The sequence below is a fragment of the Polypterus senegalus genome, chromosome 7 (assembly GCF_016835505.1).
Source record: "Polypterus senegalus isolate Bchr_013 chromosome 7, ASM1683550v1, whole genome shotgun sequence".
In the NCBI taxonomy this organism is placed as follows: domain Eukaryota; kingdom Metazoa; phylum Chordata; class Cladistia; order Polypteriformes; family Polypteridae; genus Polypterus; species Polypterus senegalus.
In genome coordinates this window covers 19,116,502-19,134,021 of record NC_053160.1, presented here as the reverse complement: position 1 = coordinate 19,134,021, position 17,520 = coordinate 19,116,502, and the positions used below count along the sequence as shown (strand labels likewise).

General features: G+C 33.7%; 1 protein-coding gene across 1 annotated transcript in view; it reads right to left on the bottom strand.

Annotated features, from left to right (window-relative positions):
- The window catches only part of zcchc7 (zinc finger, CCHC domain containing 7), a 342,249-nt gene that overhangs the window by 288,094 nt on the left and 36,635 nt on the right, over window positions 1-17,520 (bottom strand). Inside the window, exon 2 of the mRNA XM_039758295.1 lies at window positions 16,382-17,010. Coding sequence (XP_039614229.1) covers window positions 16,382-16,979 — 598 coding nt within the window. The 5' untranslated portion in view covers window positions 16,980-17,010. The remainder of the gene's footprint in view (window positions 1-16,381; window positions 17,011-17,520) is intronic.

Sequence of the window (17,520 nt, the reverse complement as noted above, 5' to 3'; positions counted from 1 at the left end):
GTATGTCAAATAATTACCTATGATATTAGTGATAATTTAATGTATGATATAAGCTTCGCCGTTGTACTAAAACTAAGCTTTGACACTCCGATTACATCTAATGTTGGCAGAAAATGACCCAGCAGTTGAGTGAAAGAACCCAGCATCACTTCCTCCTCCATCACCCTCTCATTCACCACTGAAATGACATCGCCACAAACCCAACCTCATCTTTTCAATTTCCCATTACTTTAATAAACTGTGATATTCTTTTTTCAATCTTTACTCTACAGTTATTTAGTTGTTGCTTTACATTATTTGGAAAATACTGTGCACATAGACGGCAGATATCATGTTTACCTTGTTTGTGAATGCAAGTGTACACTGCATAATACAATAACTTCAAACACATTACTGGGAACTGGAAAATAACCATATTCTTAAGTCGTTAATGAAGAAAAAATTACTCCTTAGAGTCTGTTTTGATAACAAATATTAACTGCTGAAATTATTATGATTTTAATAAAACTTGGTATTATTTTAAGAAAAACAGGTGTCAATTTTGGGACTCGGAGTGCATAAACTTAGTTCCTGTTGGAATTATTGATTACATTTTTTAATTATGCGAGTTCTCCCTATGAGGGTTTATTTCAGAAACTCATTATTGTAGTAAAGAAAGGAAAGACTGTATTTATTTCCAACAGCCAAGCTGCCATCTGATATCTCCTCTAAGAAAATTAACTTTGGTTACATGAACAATGGCTCTAAAATTACCAACATGTAGCACACCATTGGACTGTTTTTCAGATTGGAATACATTTTACTTCAGTGACATTCTTTCAGTTGTTAAGATCTCCACCAACTCACCCACTTAACTTGTCTTTAAATTTAGTCCCTTTCCAGTTTGGCTAATATCCACCACAGTGTAGATTTCTTCAATAAATTTATATTTGATGCTTGCTTAGAAAGGCTACCTCTGGACATTATAGCCTTTTAATTACAGGAAACTCGTAGTGCATGCTGCTTCTTTTGGATCGGTGCTGTCAGGCTGCTTGCTGTTAACTTCATGACCAAGGAATTAATTTGGATTATTGTCTGAAATATGGGGCTTTGACTCACAAATCCAGCAATATTGGATTAGGTTGTAAGTATTGTTCACATAAATGCATATAGTAAAATAAATGTGGAAATTAAAATTGAGCATTTACATTAACAAGCAACTGCTGGCAATAAATGGTCAACTGTGTTTGACTTTTGAGAAACTGGTGCTTGATCTGAAACATGACTTGTAATTTTTTACTTTTTCACACTATTAAAGGACTATGAAGTTATATGTTTATTATTTTTCTGCAATTTATAATACTAAATAAGTCACTTTCATATTTCTGATAAATTATGTTGTTGTTTAGTATATTCTCCAAAACACTGTATTTGTTTATAAATTAATGGACTTCTGTCAGTTAGCTAAGGTAATTATATTTCATTTTTGGAGATTTTAAATGTTATCTTGCTGTACATGAGTTATCATGAAAACATGGTAGAGCTCATCAGTAGTACTCTTGGGCAATGTCAAGTACTACTTAGCTAAGAAATACCCCTTAATTTACTATTGCACATGTTATATTACTTCAATAAATTTCTGAAAATATAACAATATCAAGTACCGTGTTCTGAGGAAAAACTTCTTCTAGTCAGTGACTGGGTGTTCTAATGGAGTTGTTATTTATTGATTATTGAAACAACAGTGATCAAAGGGAGATTCAGTCACAGTGGTATTGTCTTTTCCTAATCTATACATTTTATTTACTTTCTTTCAACTTCCTTTTCCAATCTTTCCCTAATTTTCACTCCATGACATTTGATTCCAAAAAAAGACTGAGGTTTTTCCTCCAGAAATTGACAGTGATTTTAACAGTATATGAAGAGAAGCCAATGCTAAGCAACTGCATGCTCAATAAGACTACTTATTTCTTATGTGAAATTTTAAATCTAACAAACCATAAAGTGTGAATACTTATGCAAGCAAAATATTTCAGTTTTTAACTTCAAGAATTCTATTGACAAATAATTAATTCCTTCTTTAAAACACCACTTCTTTATTATGCAAGTCTGCAATAAAATCATTGTACAAACTAGAAGATGTATTGCCTGTATTCCGGGAACATTTGTGAAAATGAAAGGGTCTGTATACTTCTGCACAGTTATACTGGTAAACAAAGATATCTCTAATCTGAATCAGGCATTCACCAATAATATTTATTCAAATAATCCATGGATAACAGTAAACAGACCATTAGGTGTAGTTTGGCATCAAAACCCGATAGAGTAGCATGTGAACCTGATCTGATTTCAGTGAAAATAAACTGTCAAAGCTTACTCCAAAAGAGTTTCTAACAATCTTTAGTTTTAATTGTATTTACTTCTACAACAGAATAACATACATATATCTGGAGACAACAACATGTGAATTTTGTTTAAAATTGGGTCAGAACAATTAGATGGCTCACTGAATGTCACATTTCACAACCAAACCATGAAGTCGGAGCTCAAAGAAGGGGCAGTGATTTCGAACTGCAAACAGCAATGGTCCTCTCGTTAGCCACATCCAATAGAGACCTGCCTACAGTTGAAAAGCCTCCTAAAAAGACCCCCATTAAACATATAAATGTGTGACGCCTGTGTGGACAGTACATTACATGTGCTAAAAAATAAACATAACATTTAGCTATAGAGAAACCTTTCTGTGACATCAGATTATGCATTGATATTCAAAGACATCAAAGGACTAGTGATAAAAATGAACAATATGTTGCCACAGGAGATATGTGCACTCTGTTATTCACCTATAATGACAGTGTTGGAGTTGAAGACATGTTGAAAGAACTGAATGCATTTGAAGTAAATGGCATGACATTCCACGTTCAAAAGGAGGTAAAAATGGAATGACATTAAGACAGTTGATAACAAAGACCCACAGGAGATGCAGAGTTCAGTACTCAAAATACCCGATTTAACAAATCTGTCTAACAACATCAAAAGATGCTCAGACAAGGCAGCACAGCAACGTCTGACGGAAAATCTAAACAAATTACTAAAAGAAGTTAACAATGCTGTCTAATTGGAAATACAAATATGCTCCACCAGAATACAGCTATAGCATTTTAACAAGAAGTATATACCTAGAACACAATACTTATCTAAACCACTTCCTGTAGTGATGTTTTATGGCGATGCAACAGACAAAATGACAGAAAGATATCGCAGCAGACAGAAGCACTTCTTAAATGTGCAAGGCCAAGTAGCTGCAGTGGTTTACGTGTGTGTGTGTGTGTGTGTGTGTGTGTGTGTGTGTCTGTCTCTTCTGAGCCCATTACAATGTACAAATTAATAATTGAGTTTCAGTCACCTTGTGCTACTGAGCTCCTGAAATAACAGCAATTTCAACTTTTTGTTTTCGCTCAATGTCAAATCTTTTGTTCAGTTTGATTTACTCTCTCCCTGAAACTCTGGCTTTTTCAAGTGCACAGTTTAGAGGAATTGGGAGCAGGTTTTTAGAAAGGACCCCTTTGGGAGTAGACTTGGTAGCAGTAGATTTCTTCGTTATTCACTTCAGACTTCTTAATGAGTTGTATTCTCAGTTGAAAATCATGTCTGGCCCCATGAGATTACCCCTACTCTGAACAGTACTGTCTCATGCTCTACCTGCAGCTGCATGTGCATATCTGACTTTGGCCTCTGACACACATGCACATCCATTTATGACAAACAAAGACATATATCTAGCATGTAAAAATTCCAAATTCATCATCAATACTATCTAGTCACGTGAAGACAATATAATAAAAACCAAGGCTGTACTACTTCAATGACAGGGTGTATGCGTGACATTGTTATAGATTCACAACATTCTACGTTCACCAAGCAGAGCCCTCATCATTCTAGAGTTATACAGTGGTGATAGCCTTCCTCTGTTATTAAATTATGTGTTAGATATTATTCATCTGAAATTAGAAATATTTTACTACACCAGTAAAACAGGGATTTTATTCTGTCATGGGATGGTGAATCTAAGTCAACCTATAAATAGTTTTAACTTTGCTAGTGAGGTGCATTTAACCAGGATTCTTCTTTCCCTTGAAATTGGATGAGGTCCAAATGGATCCTGGCTAACCATTCTCTTGCACATTAGTGGAATTACCATGTAGCTGAAAAATGGAAACGTGCATTAGTTCTGCAGCACCTCAGTATGCCAGCACTACTCCAAAACAGAGGTTAAAACAAGTCAATAAGACAATAAAAAAAGGTACTGATCATGCACTGCTGAATACAAAAAAATGTCTCTCTCTCTCTGTATTTAATGTATTTTATATATGTAAATACACTATATATGTGATTATTTTCCATACAAACTTATATGTAAACATTACTTGTGAAAAGAAGAAAAAACACCTTTACTTATCACTTCTCATGGAATTACAAATTATTCAAATGACAGTTAAATGAACTTCCATCCATTTATTTTAAATCTGTTTTTCTTTAAGTATTAATAAAACATAGATCCCTTATACTATCTGCAATTACCCATTATATATTATAAGCAATTGTTATAACATAGTAACTTATTTTTTGTTAAATAAATTACAATCTTTACAGTTCATTCATATGGCAAAACTTTTTTCCCCAAAACAAACTGCTTCTTACCATAGAAAAATGAAGTCTGAAGGCATTATTCGTATAAACATCTAACTTTACTGCCTTATAAAAATTTCTTTGCTGTCATTCTTTCAATATTTTTTCAGGTAATGTGTGAAATACTATAACTTTCATAATTTTCTAGATGAAGTGTTAAAGTTTATGTCCTTAAAAAAAGTGTTTACTGAAAATTATGGGCCTCTGCAAGACATTACTGCAATATAAAGTAAAATCAGATTTAAAAAATGAATTATGCAGCTATAAGGCACTATTTCAAGGGCCAGATCGTCTACAAGCCCAGGCGGTCAGCCAAAACAGTAGAAGAAAGGCAAGTACACTGTTTCGAAAGAAGAAAGGAGAAACCAGCCACATCAGTGAAAGCAGATGTCTGATCTTTCATGGTTCCGTTTTAATCCCATTAATACCAGTGCAAGCTTATTACATCCAAAGGACAAACACCAGTGTTACACAGATTAGGCGTCAACGTCTTTATACAACAACAGCCTGAAAACCCAAACTTACTATTCCTATAAAAAATAACTAAAAAATGCTGCCTTAAGCTTGATTCCCTAATCTACTGGCTGTTAAATGTCTCAATAAGAAATAAGATGTATAATGATATCATGTTTTAAAAAAAAGTAAACTGTCCAAATTTAAAAAAAAATTATAAACATAAATTCATTAAATAAGTTATTCTGCATATTGTTCAGCAGCTTGTTCAAAATACTGTAGTTTACATAAAATTTGTTAAAAGTATACTACTATCTTACATTTCAAGAAGTTTAGCTCAACTTTACTTCTACAGCCATACTTTATGTGCTGACTTTACTGTACTCTTCATTATTAACAATCAGTCTTCTGTGAAGGAGAAGATACAACAGACAATCCCTCTCAAAAACATCCCTTTATGTAGTTCATTTCCAGGTAAGCACAATACCTCAGTCACTCTGTGAAATATGAAAAGGAAAAAGGAAAAATGAACAAGCTAAAACTACCACAACACTTACATTAATGTCCATTCATGAAATTCCAAATGCTTAATAAAAACTACCTGTTTAAACAAAATGACAACATACTATAGTTAATGTAATAAAACATTGAGAAAGGGCTAAGGTGATTAGATCAATAACTGACTGAATGAAATTTACAACTCTAATAGTAGCAGGGGTAGTAAGTAGATATACAAAAATTTGTTAGAATAATATGATAAACAGAAAATACTTTTAGAAAATTATAAATTAATACAATCAAGTTCAGACTTAGACATAATATATAAAGATGGCGATATCCTGCCATTTTTTTAAAAAGAAACTGAATAAGCCACAATCAATCAAATACATAAAATATTCTTCTGAGCTGGAAGTATCGTTGTGTACTTTCATTCGTTCAGGACTTTAAAGCTCAAATTTATCCTAATTAGATACATATCCAACTTCCTTAGAACTTTCGGCCCCTTTCCGTTTAGAAACATTTTTAACATGCATTGACATTTTTTTTTATTAAACTGCTCTTATACTACTAAATATATATATATATATATATATATATATATATATATATATATATATATATATATATATATATATATATATATATATGTTACACAGTATCTGCCAAACAATACGAAGAGTGCACGGCATGTGTTTTGCCTTAATTGGGGCTCATCGGGTGTATGCACCTTTGCATTACTTTACAGGGATTGAAACTTAGATGTCATCGCCTGAGGCGCTATATGGAAATCTCACAGGAAGTGTTGTGACATAATCCTCCAAAAAATGCACCAATTCATTTGCAAAAAGGGAATATGTAGTTAAATGACGTTTCAATTGTAATACATTTTCAACACCTTATTAAGAATAATGTGTGTACATGTTCATATCAACCAGTGAATTAATAAAATATGTACTGTACTTTTCCTTAAGGATTCTCTCCATCCAAATCTTTACTATTACCAGGGCCATACCATTATTTAAGTTAAACTACACAAGATATTCATGAGTATCTTCTATATTTTTTAATGAAAAAAATAATTCATTTAAGTCCATCAATTTAAATGCAGTATACATAACACTTGACACTGTCGGCTGGTAAACCTGGCTGCTTTTTATTCAAAGTAGCATTCAAAGTGGTATTCAGTAGCATGGAATAAGAACACACCATATTTAAAATTTGTGTATGCAAATATTTTTATATATACACATATATACACACACACACAGATAATACTGTACGTATATAAAGTATATTTACCTTAAAGATTTGTTTGAAAAGTTTAACAGCATTTACAAGAAAAATAAAACTAAAAACTTCTTAGCAGGAACAGGACACTGCTGTGTGAGTTTAGGTGGTAAAAACATAAAACAAATCTCCACACTGACTGATTGATCCTTTATCAGATTAAAGCAACACACTGAGAGATGTTTTATGAAGAAAAAAAGTTACAAAATGAGCAGAAGTACATTAAAATTATAATCTAGAGTAAATGATATTTCTGTTTCTTAAGTTTTGTAAATATACTATACATTTTTTGTGTATAGCTAATGATAAAAAGTTGGTGATTTAAATTCTTTCCACTCCAAAATTTCTACTGCTACCCTTATTTTTTAGTTTTATTTAGGAAAATATTTCATTTGCACCCTATCAGTATTTTGATTCAAATGATTTTTAATTTATTCACCAAGTCAATTGATATGTTGTCAGGCTGAAGGATGTCTAAAAACTTTGCTGGTGTTTATGCATGTATCTTGACAGGCTGATGTCTCAGCCAGGACAGAACCACAATGTCTATTCCTGTAAGGCTCATTCTGGTTTGCCCATGAACTTTCAATGCTAAAATATCATTTATCAATGTATTAACAAAATCTTTGCCTCAAATACAATAAATAATATTGATATATATAGTTTCCAGAATTTTAAAACTGGAAAATGTAACAACACACTGATTAAAAAGATTGTATCACAGTTAACAGTACTTATTCATGTTTAATACCTACTTCTGTTCAATTATATACAATCCAAATTAATAAATTATCTTGACTGAGTAATGTGGCATTTGACATAACAGAAGTCAATGTTTAAACTATACTGATACAAAGTTAAATGAGTATATAAATAGCAAAGATCCAGAGGTACATGTGGATTCAATGCCTATCATCAAAGTACTTTTAATATAAATTTGTAAAATGGGAAGAACAAAACACTTTTCTAAAAATATGACTTAGTCTTACGGTTATTTATTCTATTTCACTTCTACACATAGCTTTGACTGTAGCAGTCAAAAGTTACACAGATGTATATTTTAAAAACAAAAAAATTATATGGTACATAAAAAACTTCAAAGTTCATTTTAAAGTTAATTATATAAATTAGATTTTTTTTTGTCTAGCTGTAATGCTACTGGATGTACAAATTTAAGGTTTCTAATGTTACCACTCATGCAAACAGCATTTAAATATTTTTTTCACATATTTTATCTGGACATGTACTAAAACCTCAGTATACAAAAGCTATTTTCCCTAAAGATTTATAAATGTAGACCCGAGTTAGAGTTTTCACTTAAATAATCCAAACATCACCAAAGAAACAAATACTCATTTAAACAGAAGAATACTGAGCAACCTTTATTTGTAATTAGCTTAAAGCTGTCTTCCTAAAACATGACTAATATAATCTAAAAATATCACTACATATTTTACATAAATCAAAATAAAATTGCAGCTGCTGTATCACATCTTTAAACTGTTACATTTAAGTATTTAAATGAGAAGCAAATTGCTTTCTCAAAACATATTTTGTTTTTTCACCTCAAGTATTTAAAGACTACTTGATTCTTCTTAAAAAGATGTACAATACATTCATATCCTGAAGAAAGCAAAAGTTCCTTTTTATACGAACACTTCCTTGCATTTAAATCAGACGTTAAAGTAATTTGCAATTATTAGAAGAATGTATTTTGTTTGTTAAAAATACTCAGCTAGCCCTCACAGTCTTTGAACACAAGAAGATTAACAAGACCTTCACATTTTATAATAATGTATGAACCAACAAAATAAGCCACTATAAAATGTTTACAATGATGGCAACCTTGTTTGTGACAAAGCTCAGAATTTCCTCATTCACCCATAGACCTGGTCCAAAAGGAATTCAGACAAGCAAGAAAGATCAAACTGGTAAGACAAGTGAGAAAACTCAGTTTTCCCTCAGTGATCAACAAAGCAGCGAAAGAAATCAAAACTAAAAAGTCACCCAGCATATATATGACCATGTAAGCATGGGCACTCTTGCAGAAAACCAAGCCTGCAAAACCAAAAGCCCTGGGAAATTTAAATGAGGAAGGAGAGACTCCACAAAGGAGAAGAAAATCTGTAAAATATAAAGAGGGCTGCTGAGGTTGCAGGTTTACCTAATGTCTAGATCTGCTGAGATTTCCCAAGGAATTTTATTAGTTTTATTATTAAAACTGGCCTCCATCCGGAGGATCATTCTATCCAAATTACAGCGCGAAGGAGATTAACTTGTTTCCTTTTAATTCCAAATATACATATGCATGTATTGTATGCCCACTCCTTATTATAGCACTGTGCTGAATGTAGTTATAATAATTTAAAATGCATAATGCAAATATATTAAGATTAAAAAATCCTTGTTATCTATTCATTTTTCTTACACAAGATATTTACAAGATTCCAGGCCATCAGTAAGGGATCACTATATCATACTAACAACTTGTAATTTTATTTTCAACATTGAAGAGATACTGCATTAATATGAAAAGTGACTAAATGTCAGAAGAAATTTGCATAATATTAAAAAGCAGTTTCTGTTTTTACTATTTTAAAGGTAAAGGAAACAGAACAGCAGCAATATTGTTTTTGCCCAACCATTCTGTAGAAAAATACTCAAAAATGTTCTTTCACATCCAACAATAGTTCAACTGTTTACATATGCACTTATAAAAGCACACAGTCAAATATCTTTATGCATCTATTGGCACCTTCAGTCATGTTTTTCAGACAAGGCTTTACACAGATTAACAACACTGTATAGCCCACATTACTAGATAAACTTGATGTATTATTTTTTCATATTATACTAATGAAGCTCTCTTCCAGATGATGCCTTCGCCTCAGTCTTTTCAGAACCAATAACATTGAAATAGTTATTTCAAGTCAAGTCTGCTATCAAGCGTACTGTCCCAAACACAGCAGAATGCATACTGCAGGAAATAATGTGATCAAGCTATATTTGTGTATCTATTGTTTAGACATTGGTCACATTTATTTTATATACCATTAAGAATTAATCTTGTTTTTTTCTGAAACTAAAATCTAAATCTCCCTTGTAATCCATTTATTGCTTGCAAGGTTTGAATAACAAGTTTGTGAATTGTTCTATTGATATTTCACCTGTGAATGTTAAGTTTCAAACACTGTAACAATAAAAATAATTTGTACAACAGCATTTGAAGCTTTTGAACATAAGCAGAGATCTTCTTTCCTTAATTATATTTTTGCAAAAAGCTCATCAACACATTTATTTACTGTCTTTTGCAAATAACCTTTAAGAAATCAATTGAAGTAAATAAATAGCTTTACAGTGATGCAGTTGCAATGCACAACCAACAGTATTCAGTTTAAAGACCTTCTAGATTTAAGAGCCTTGCACCAGGGAATCGATTAGCTACGCAAAATTCTATTACCTCTCAGCTGAGAGCTTTCTTCCATTGAGATACTCAGAAAGACAGAAGAAGGCAAAACACTTCTTATAGATTCAATAAATAATAAAATCAACATTTATTTTAAAATGAGTGCGTAGACTACTCACTCATTAACTTAATAAACAAAATTGAAAAATAAAGGAAATCTTGTTTCCTGTGTTCAACATTTCAAAGAAAGCAACATATTTCTAACAATTTTTTTCTTGACAAAGCTCTTAAATAATGCAAATATAAATCTATAAATTATAATTGATAAAATATAAATCAAAATTTTCACAAATTTATATACAACTTACCTTTGTTACTTGTTTTTCAGTAATGATACAAATAAGTCTAATTTTAAAATTTTACTGTCTGTGATATATTTCTAATATAATGTACCAGAAGTGTTATGTTAGTAATAAGTGCTTCTTTAACAATGTACAGCAAAAATTAGAAGTATAATAAGCTATAAATTATAGTCAATTAACTAAATGAATACCAAACCCATGTGTTTTTCTGACTTATGTTAATTTGAAGAGATTTTAGAGGGAAGAGTACTGTCCATCAACTCTCCACATTTAGGAAAATAAATATTAACAACTCACAAAATTATAAAAGTAACCTACAATAATTATTTTTACTTGTTCTGGTTTCCTTTGAATCTCATTTTTTTCTTTCTTGGAAATGGCACACAGCATAACATAGTAGTAGTAGTAGTATGTGCTATATGCCTGTGTGTGTGTATGTATATATATATAATGTATGTATATGTATACAATATATATTGTGGTGGTCCCGGCGGGGCAGGAGGAGGAGAGGAGGGCTTGTGCCTCCTCCAGACCGCGAGGGGGCATCCGCCCTGGTTATATTGGGGACCACGGGTGCAGGGCTTGGAAGCCCAGCCCTGTAGGGACCCGTGGTCACCGCCAGGCGGCGCCCCGATGCCGGTTTACCCTGTGTGGTCTTTGGCCGGGGATGGAGCCCGGCCGGGACGCCTTGGAAGACCGGAGGAGGGCATGTACCTCCTCCAGACTGAGTGGGGGCGTCCGTCCTGGTTAGGCAGGGGCCTCGGGTACAGGGCTTGGAAGCCTAGCCCTGTAGGGACCCGTGGCCACCGCCAGGCGGCGCCCTGGTGCCTAATTATCCCAGGAGCCCGGCACTTCCACCACACCAGGAAGTGCCGGGGGGAAGACTTTGTGTGGCGCCCGGAGAGCCGCCAGGAAAGCAGCCGACACTTCCGCCACGCTGGGGTGTGGCTAAGGAGAAGAGGCCGGAAACACCTGGGGCTCATCCGGGGGCATTATTTAAGGGGCCGCCTCCCTCCAGTCATTGGTGAAAGTCGGGAGGCAGAAGACGGAGCTGGAGAGAGGACAGGAGGCGGCCAGAGGAAAGGCACAGTGACTGTGGGCCCTGGACTTTTGGGGGATTCGGTAGTGCACGAATTTATAACTTGTATATATTGTAAATAAACAGTGTGTGGTGAAAAATATGTCGTCCGTCTGTCTGTGCTGGGGCCAGCGTTCACAATATATATACACAGACACACACAAAGTATAATTACTTTTCAGTATTAGTTCTAAAAATTTAAAACATATATCACTAAAAACATCAGTATTTTTGCCTTTGGGAGTCAAAGTGTTCCTTGAAATAGTGATTTTCAAGTTCAGCCCTTCGCCCTCAATGCCAGCAATTTTGTGTTCCAACCTATTTGACAATCACCAAGTTATTTACCTATAATTGATCTCACTGTTTAATTACCAGATCATCTTTTTAGTTTCTCTCATTCTGCATTTGGGAAAGCACAGTAGCATGAGATATAATTTATAAGAGATTTAGAAATATTTATATTTTAGCCATAGTTTTAAATGCTTAATTATTTTTGTTATTCTCCAATTAACTCACCCATAGGGGTTTTCTTTGTTCTCTGTTAATTTACTATTTTAGGATACATTTAAGAAAGTAGACACCAGGGTAAACAAGACAGAATGCTGGAAGGAAAATTCTATTTCAGTGACATAACCACTAGCATTCTCATTAGTAAATACTAGGTTAAATAACCCTGGAAAAGTGGATTGAAAATCATGATGATGAAAACCTTAAAAACCAATATAAAAAAGCTACACTTTCTTCATGTAACATACATAAATATTTGCTGTGCTCCAATGAAACTTTGGCAAACCTACTTTCGGAATTTATAGATTGACACCCAAATAAAGAAACTGGGAAATTAAACCTTGCTTAATTTAGGCAGGAGTAGTATTAAAAGCAGAAGTTGGCTTGCATCAAAACCTAAAAACACAGGGGACCCCAGAACTGAACTTGGGAACTACTGCTTTACAAAACAAAACACATTTGCAACAATTAGGAATTAAAACACACTTTCCCTGATGAAGAAAGTTCAAATCCATGAACAATAATATGTATGTTCTTAAATGATATACAGTATTCTGGACTGTCCATACACTGCCTGCAGGAAACCATTTTGTCAAACTCTCATGTGTTTAAGTAAGTTGCCTAAAATGAAATGTTTGAAAAGTGCCCAATTCGAGTTAAAACTCATCAACCCCTTTCCTGAATAGTCTGATTCTCATTATAGTAAAGTTGGACCATTCTTGATACAAACTCCATCACTGTGTGCAAAGACTCCTTATTCACTTGTATTAGGGCATCTATCACATATTCTGCCAAGTTCAATAAGTGAACACTCTTATATTAGTCACTCCCATTTACCCCACAGATGACTATGATATCTACCATCTTTAAATTGTATTGTGTACACATATGAACACATTCACTATTTGAGTAGTTAAATTGAAAGTAAATAACATATAATAAAGTGGCCCACCAGCATATCATTTCTTGAGGGTTTACTTAAAAAAGTAAAAGGTAAGCAAAACATTGTGGTGACATGTACATAGTTGGTAAGATTTTCTGTCAATCCTTTCTCAGTTGTCACATTCACTGCAACCTGGTTTCATCTGTTCATCCAGCCAAGCATCAATTTAACAGCCCACTTTATAAAAAACAATGTAAACATAACGCATCATCCTTTCAGTAGTGGAGAAAACAGGCTTAACATTACTTAGCGAGAGTCCGAGCCCAAAAAAGAAAAATCTCAAAAGATGGTATGAGGTTAGTAAGGACTGCCCGAGACAAATATTGGAATCATACAAGTTTTCAGATCAATCCTGTGGTCTTTTTTTTTTTTGGATTCCACATTAGAACTCAAATACATGAATATGAAGTAATTACCAAGCCAATTAAACTGGTCTGTCAAAAATTAGAGACCTGTGACTGATGCTAATGAAATTAAAGTCATGCCACAACTGGGTGTTTATTGATGAATGGAACACCTCAAGAAATTTTACTTCATGAGTCCGGATTTTAAGAAGCTGAATCTGATCCCAAAATTTAGTAACAAGCAGAAGTATATAGTAGACTACTTTCCATACTTCCAATATTTCTCCCTATTCTCACAGTTGTTCCATATAATATTTAATCCTCCAATATTTTACTTTTAATGCAAACATATTTTTTTCCTATTGCCAGCAAAATCTAAATGGCTCTGCATGTTCAATAGTCAATTACTGATAATTCAGACATCCATTTACTAAATTACTCCTTCCGCTGCGGAGTCCTGGGGAAGCATTAGCCTATCCTGCCGATACTGGGCATAAGTAAGGAACCAACTTGGGATGACGGGCCAGTCAAAAACTACATTTGCTTAGTCACAAATCCATACTAACAAATCCAAAGAGAGATGAAAAGTCGATAACTCTTGGCAATTATTTGGGTTCTGAGAGGAAATGTATGCTTGGAAGAATTTGACACCAACTCATGCACTTTTTAACACAGTGACTGGATTTAACTTACAGCCTTCCTGAAAACAAACAGACACAGGCAATTTGGATTTATGGAAGTCGGCTCCAAGTCAATGAAAGAAGAGCAATATTAAATTAATAATTTTTTAAATAAAGTAAAAGGTGTTAGAAAAGCAAATGTGTTCCAGAATAACAGTTTGTTAGAACAAACTTCAGTATCAGAGGTACATGTACTGTTGGAAGAATAAGGATACACTTTACAACAAGCTTGTCAGGGTGGGGAGACCTGTGGCAGCATTGTTTATTCCTCTAATAAAAATGCTGGCCGCCTTCCAATATCACTGCTGCCCTCCTGACCGTTTGCAATGCCCTCCATGCTGCATTATGCGCTCTCATCTGCCTCATCCACTGCTCTGATATTCATGTCTCAAGCTCCACCTCTCACCTGGGGCTATAAACTCTGCTTCACATTCGCCAACAACATGAGCCGATCCAAGCCATGACTCCTCTCTGATGGCAAGGTACCCAGGCAAATAGATTTTAGCAGCAAAGAAGCACCTCCCAAGGGCTTCCAAGTAAGGCCCCCCTCTTTTATGCTTTTCACAGTCTCTTTTCATTTCAAGTGGTATTCCAACTGATTCTGCTTCTGGCATTCTTTTCTTCAGCTTCTGTCCAATTTATAATCTGCATTTCAGTTTCATACTTTACTACAAACTATTAAAATAACTACAGCACATGTAATAAGTTCACAGGCACACTAAAACTAGGCCACAGCTGTAAATTAACAGAATGGCGGTAAAAAAACACATCAAATTAATTAAGACTTCTAATCAATTAATGTCAAATTTGAATTAGTCAAAACCAAATCCACCCAAAATGAGTGCAAGAAGTCACAGAAAGACACTAAGAAACCTACGAATAATTGTAATAATTCATAAAATATGAGATACTTATTACAGTTCTACTAACACTATTAAAAATAATTATTTGGAGAATAATGTATAAGCTAATTTAAATGTGTCATGCTATATAAAAATGAATCTCCTCTAAAGATGTTTTTTTTGTAAATCTCTTGACACTGTACAAAACATCTAACAGATGTCTTAAATTCCCAAAGTAAACATCAGTATGTTTTGTGAGGAGCATAGTATAAACATGTATTTTACATAGTTCTCTTCATAAAGCATGCACAGATGATCAACCAATATATGAATTATACTCATTAATTTTCTAAACTTTAGTCTAGCTCTGGGTTTCAGGATGTGAACACATAATCTACAGTACTTCATGCAAGAAAGGAACCAGCTTTGAATTGCTGTTACCCGTTTACTGCTACGCACACTCTTATTTTTTATTATCTATCTATATATTGTGAATTTCCCCTTGGGATTAATAAAGTATCTATCTATCTATCTATTTTTCAAGAAATGTAGGGAGGAAAAATATTTTAATTTATCATTACACTATTAACAGTTATTACAAGAATAGTGGGCTTTAAAAATTGTTATTTCTATAATGAGTACTATTGGTTTAATGTAACTGTTGTTGTTTTCCAAAACAATTTAAATGTAACACAAGTATTGCTAAATGTTGAAGATTTCTTTGCTCTACTAAAACTATTATTTGCTATTTGTTATATTATTTGCTCTAACACTTTTTATTACTGCCATACAATGAATGATACTGTCAATGTTAGCCATTTGCAATTAAACAATTAGAATGACAAAATAAAATGTTAACAGCAATTTCTTAATTATCGTGCCAAAATTGCAAGATAATTTCATCACTGTGTATGGAGAAACAACAGGCAGCAGCCTCCTAGAATTTCTGTGTAAGTTTACACCTGCCTTAGCTCTATTTGTTTGATGTATATCAGTTCTGTATGTTACTGGATGCAAGTGAGAAGGGAAATTTCATGTTTTCTTGTGTAAACATGACCTAATAAAAACACTGAAAATAATGCAGACACTGGAAATGGTGCACCATGATATACAGAACTAGAAAACCTTCATTTTGACCTAAAAATAAACATGAGGAAATATGTCCTACACAGAGATACATCAGCCACTAAAGAATTTCAATGACTGTTTTTGTTTGTTCTTCAACCATACTAAGACATGGTATCTATACATTTAAAGCATGCATATTAAAAACATATACAATGATCACAACCTATCAAAGATTTAATTACCTGCTTCTTCATAGTTGCCAACTAAATTTATTAGAATGCTACTGTCTCCTGCGTGCATCCGTCCATCTAAAATCATCCAGTTCTCCACATCAGATTCTTCGCTATCTGCAAAATGACGCTTCAGAGACTGTCTAGACTTCTTCTCACTTACTTCACTCCGCTTTTTTTTTTGACCATTTTCCTGACTTGGTAGTCTTAATGTTCTACCAGGCACTTCATCACATAAATGCTTTTTACAATACCTTTTTTCAGAATTGAATTTCTTTTTCCACTTTGTTTTATAGATGCTATCTGTATCACTGTCATCTGATATTGTTTCGTTGTATTCACTATCTGATATAAGAATAGGCTCTGAATCAGAAATCAAGATAACTGTCCCATCTTCATTAGACGAGTCAGACTGGATTAAGTCAAGGGCCTGTTTGACATCTGTAGCTGGATCCACATCTGCAGCTGGCTCATCTAACTTCATAGCATAGTGTACCTGGCTGTAAAGATGAAACTCAAGCTCACTGTTTACTTCTGACACACTTGAATCATTTGGATCATTGTACAGCTCTTCTTCATACTCATCCACTGACTCACCGCCAGAAAACATTTTCAGCAGTTTTGTAACTGGCCTGCTATACCTAAAAAACAAAACATAAAATATTTAGAACCCATAAGTAATATTGCTTAATCTAAACAAAAAATACTTTGATGCAAAACTAATGACTAATAGTGCATCAAAGAAGTAACAACTAAACTGTTTTATTATCATTTTTTTATTAAATTATAACAGGCGGAGGAATCAGCTTTGACAAAACTAACATCCATCTCCTCTCATCATTCAAGACCAGGGACATCATGCATAATGCAATGCATAGAACTCACGCTAAAACACGGCATACGAACAAAAGTGGAAATGTACGTACACACAAAAAAATTGAGATGCACCAAACCATGCGCATTCCAACTTCCACACACTTCTGCTCCACAAATACCAGTAAGCATGAAAAGTAACACATGTGCACGTGCCTGCTGTCCCATCCTGTCTCCTCCCAGAATTTTGTATATTATAATATGCAAATCAGAATAAATATCACCATCTCCATTCAGTATTTGATTAAAAGACAATTGCAAAAGCATGTGAAAAAACA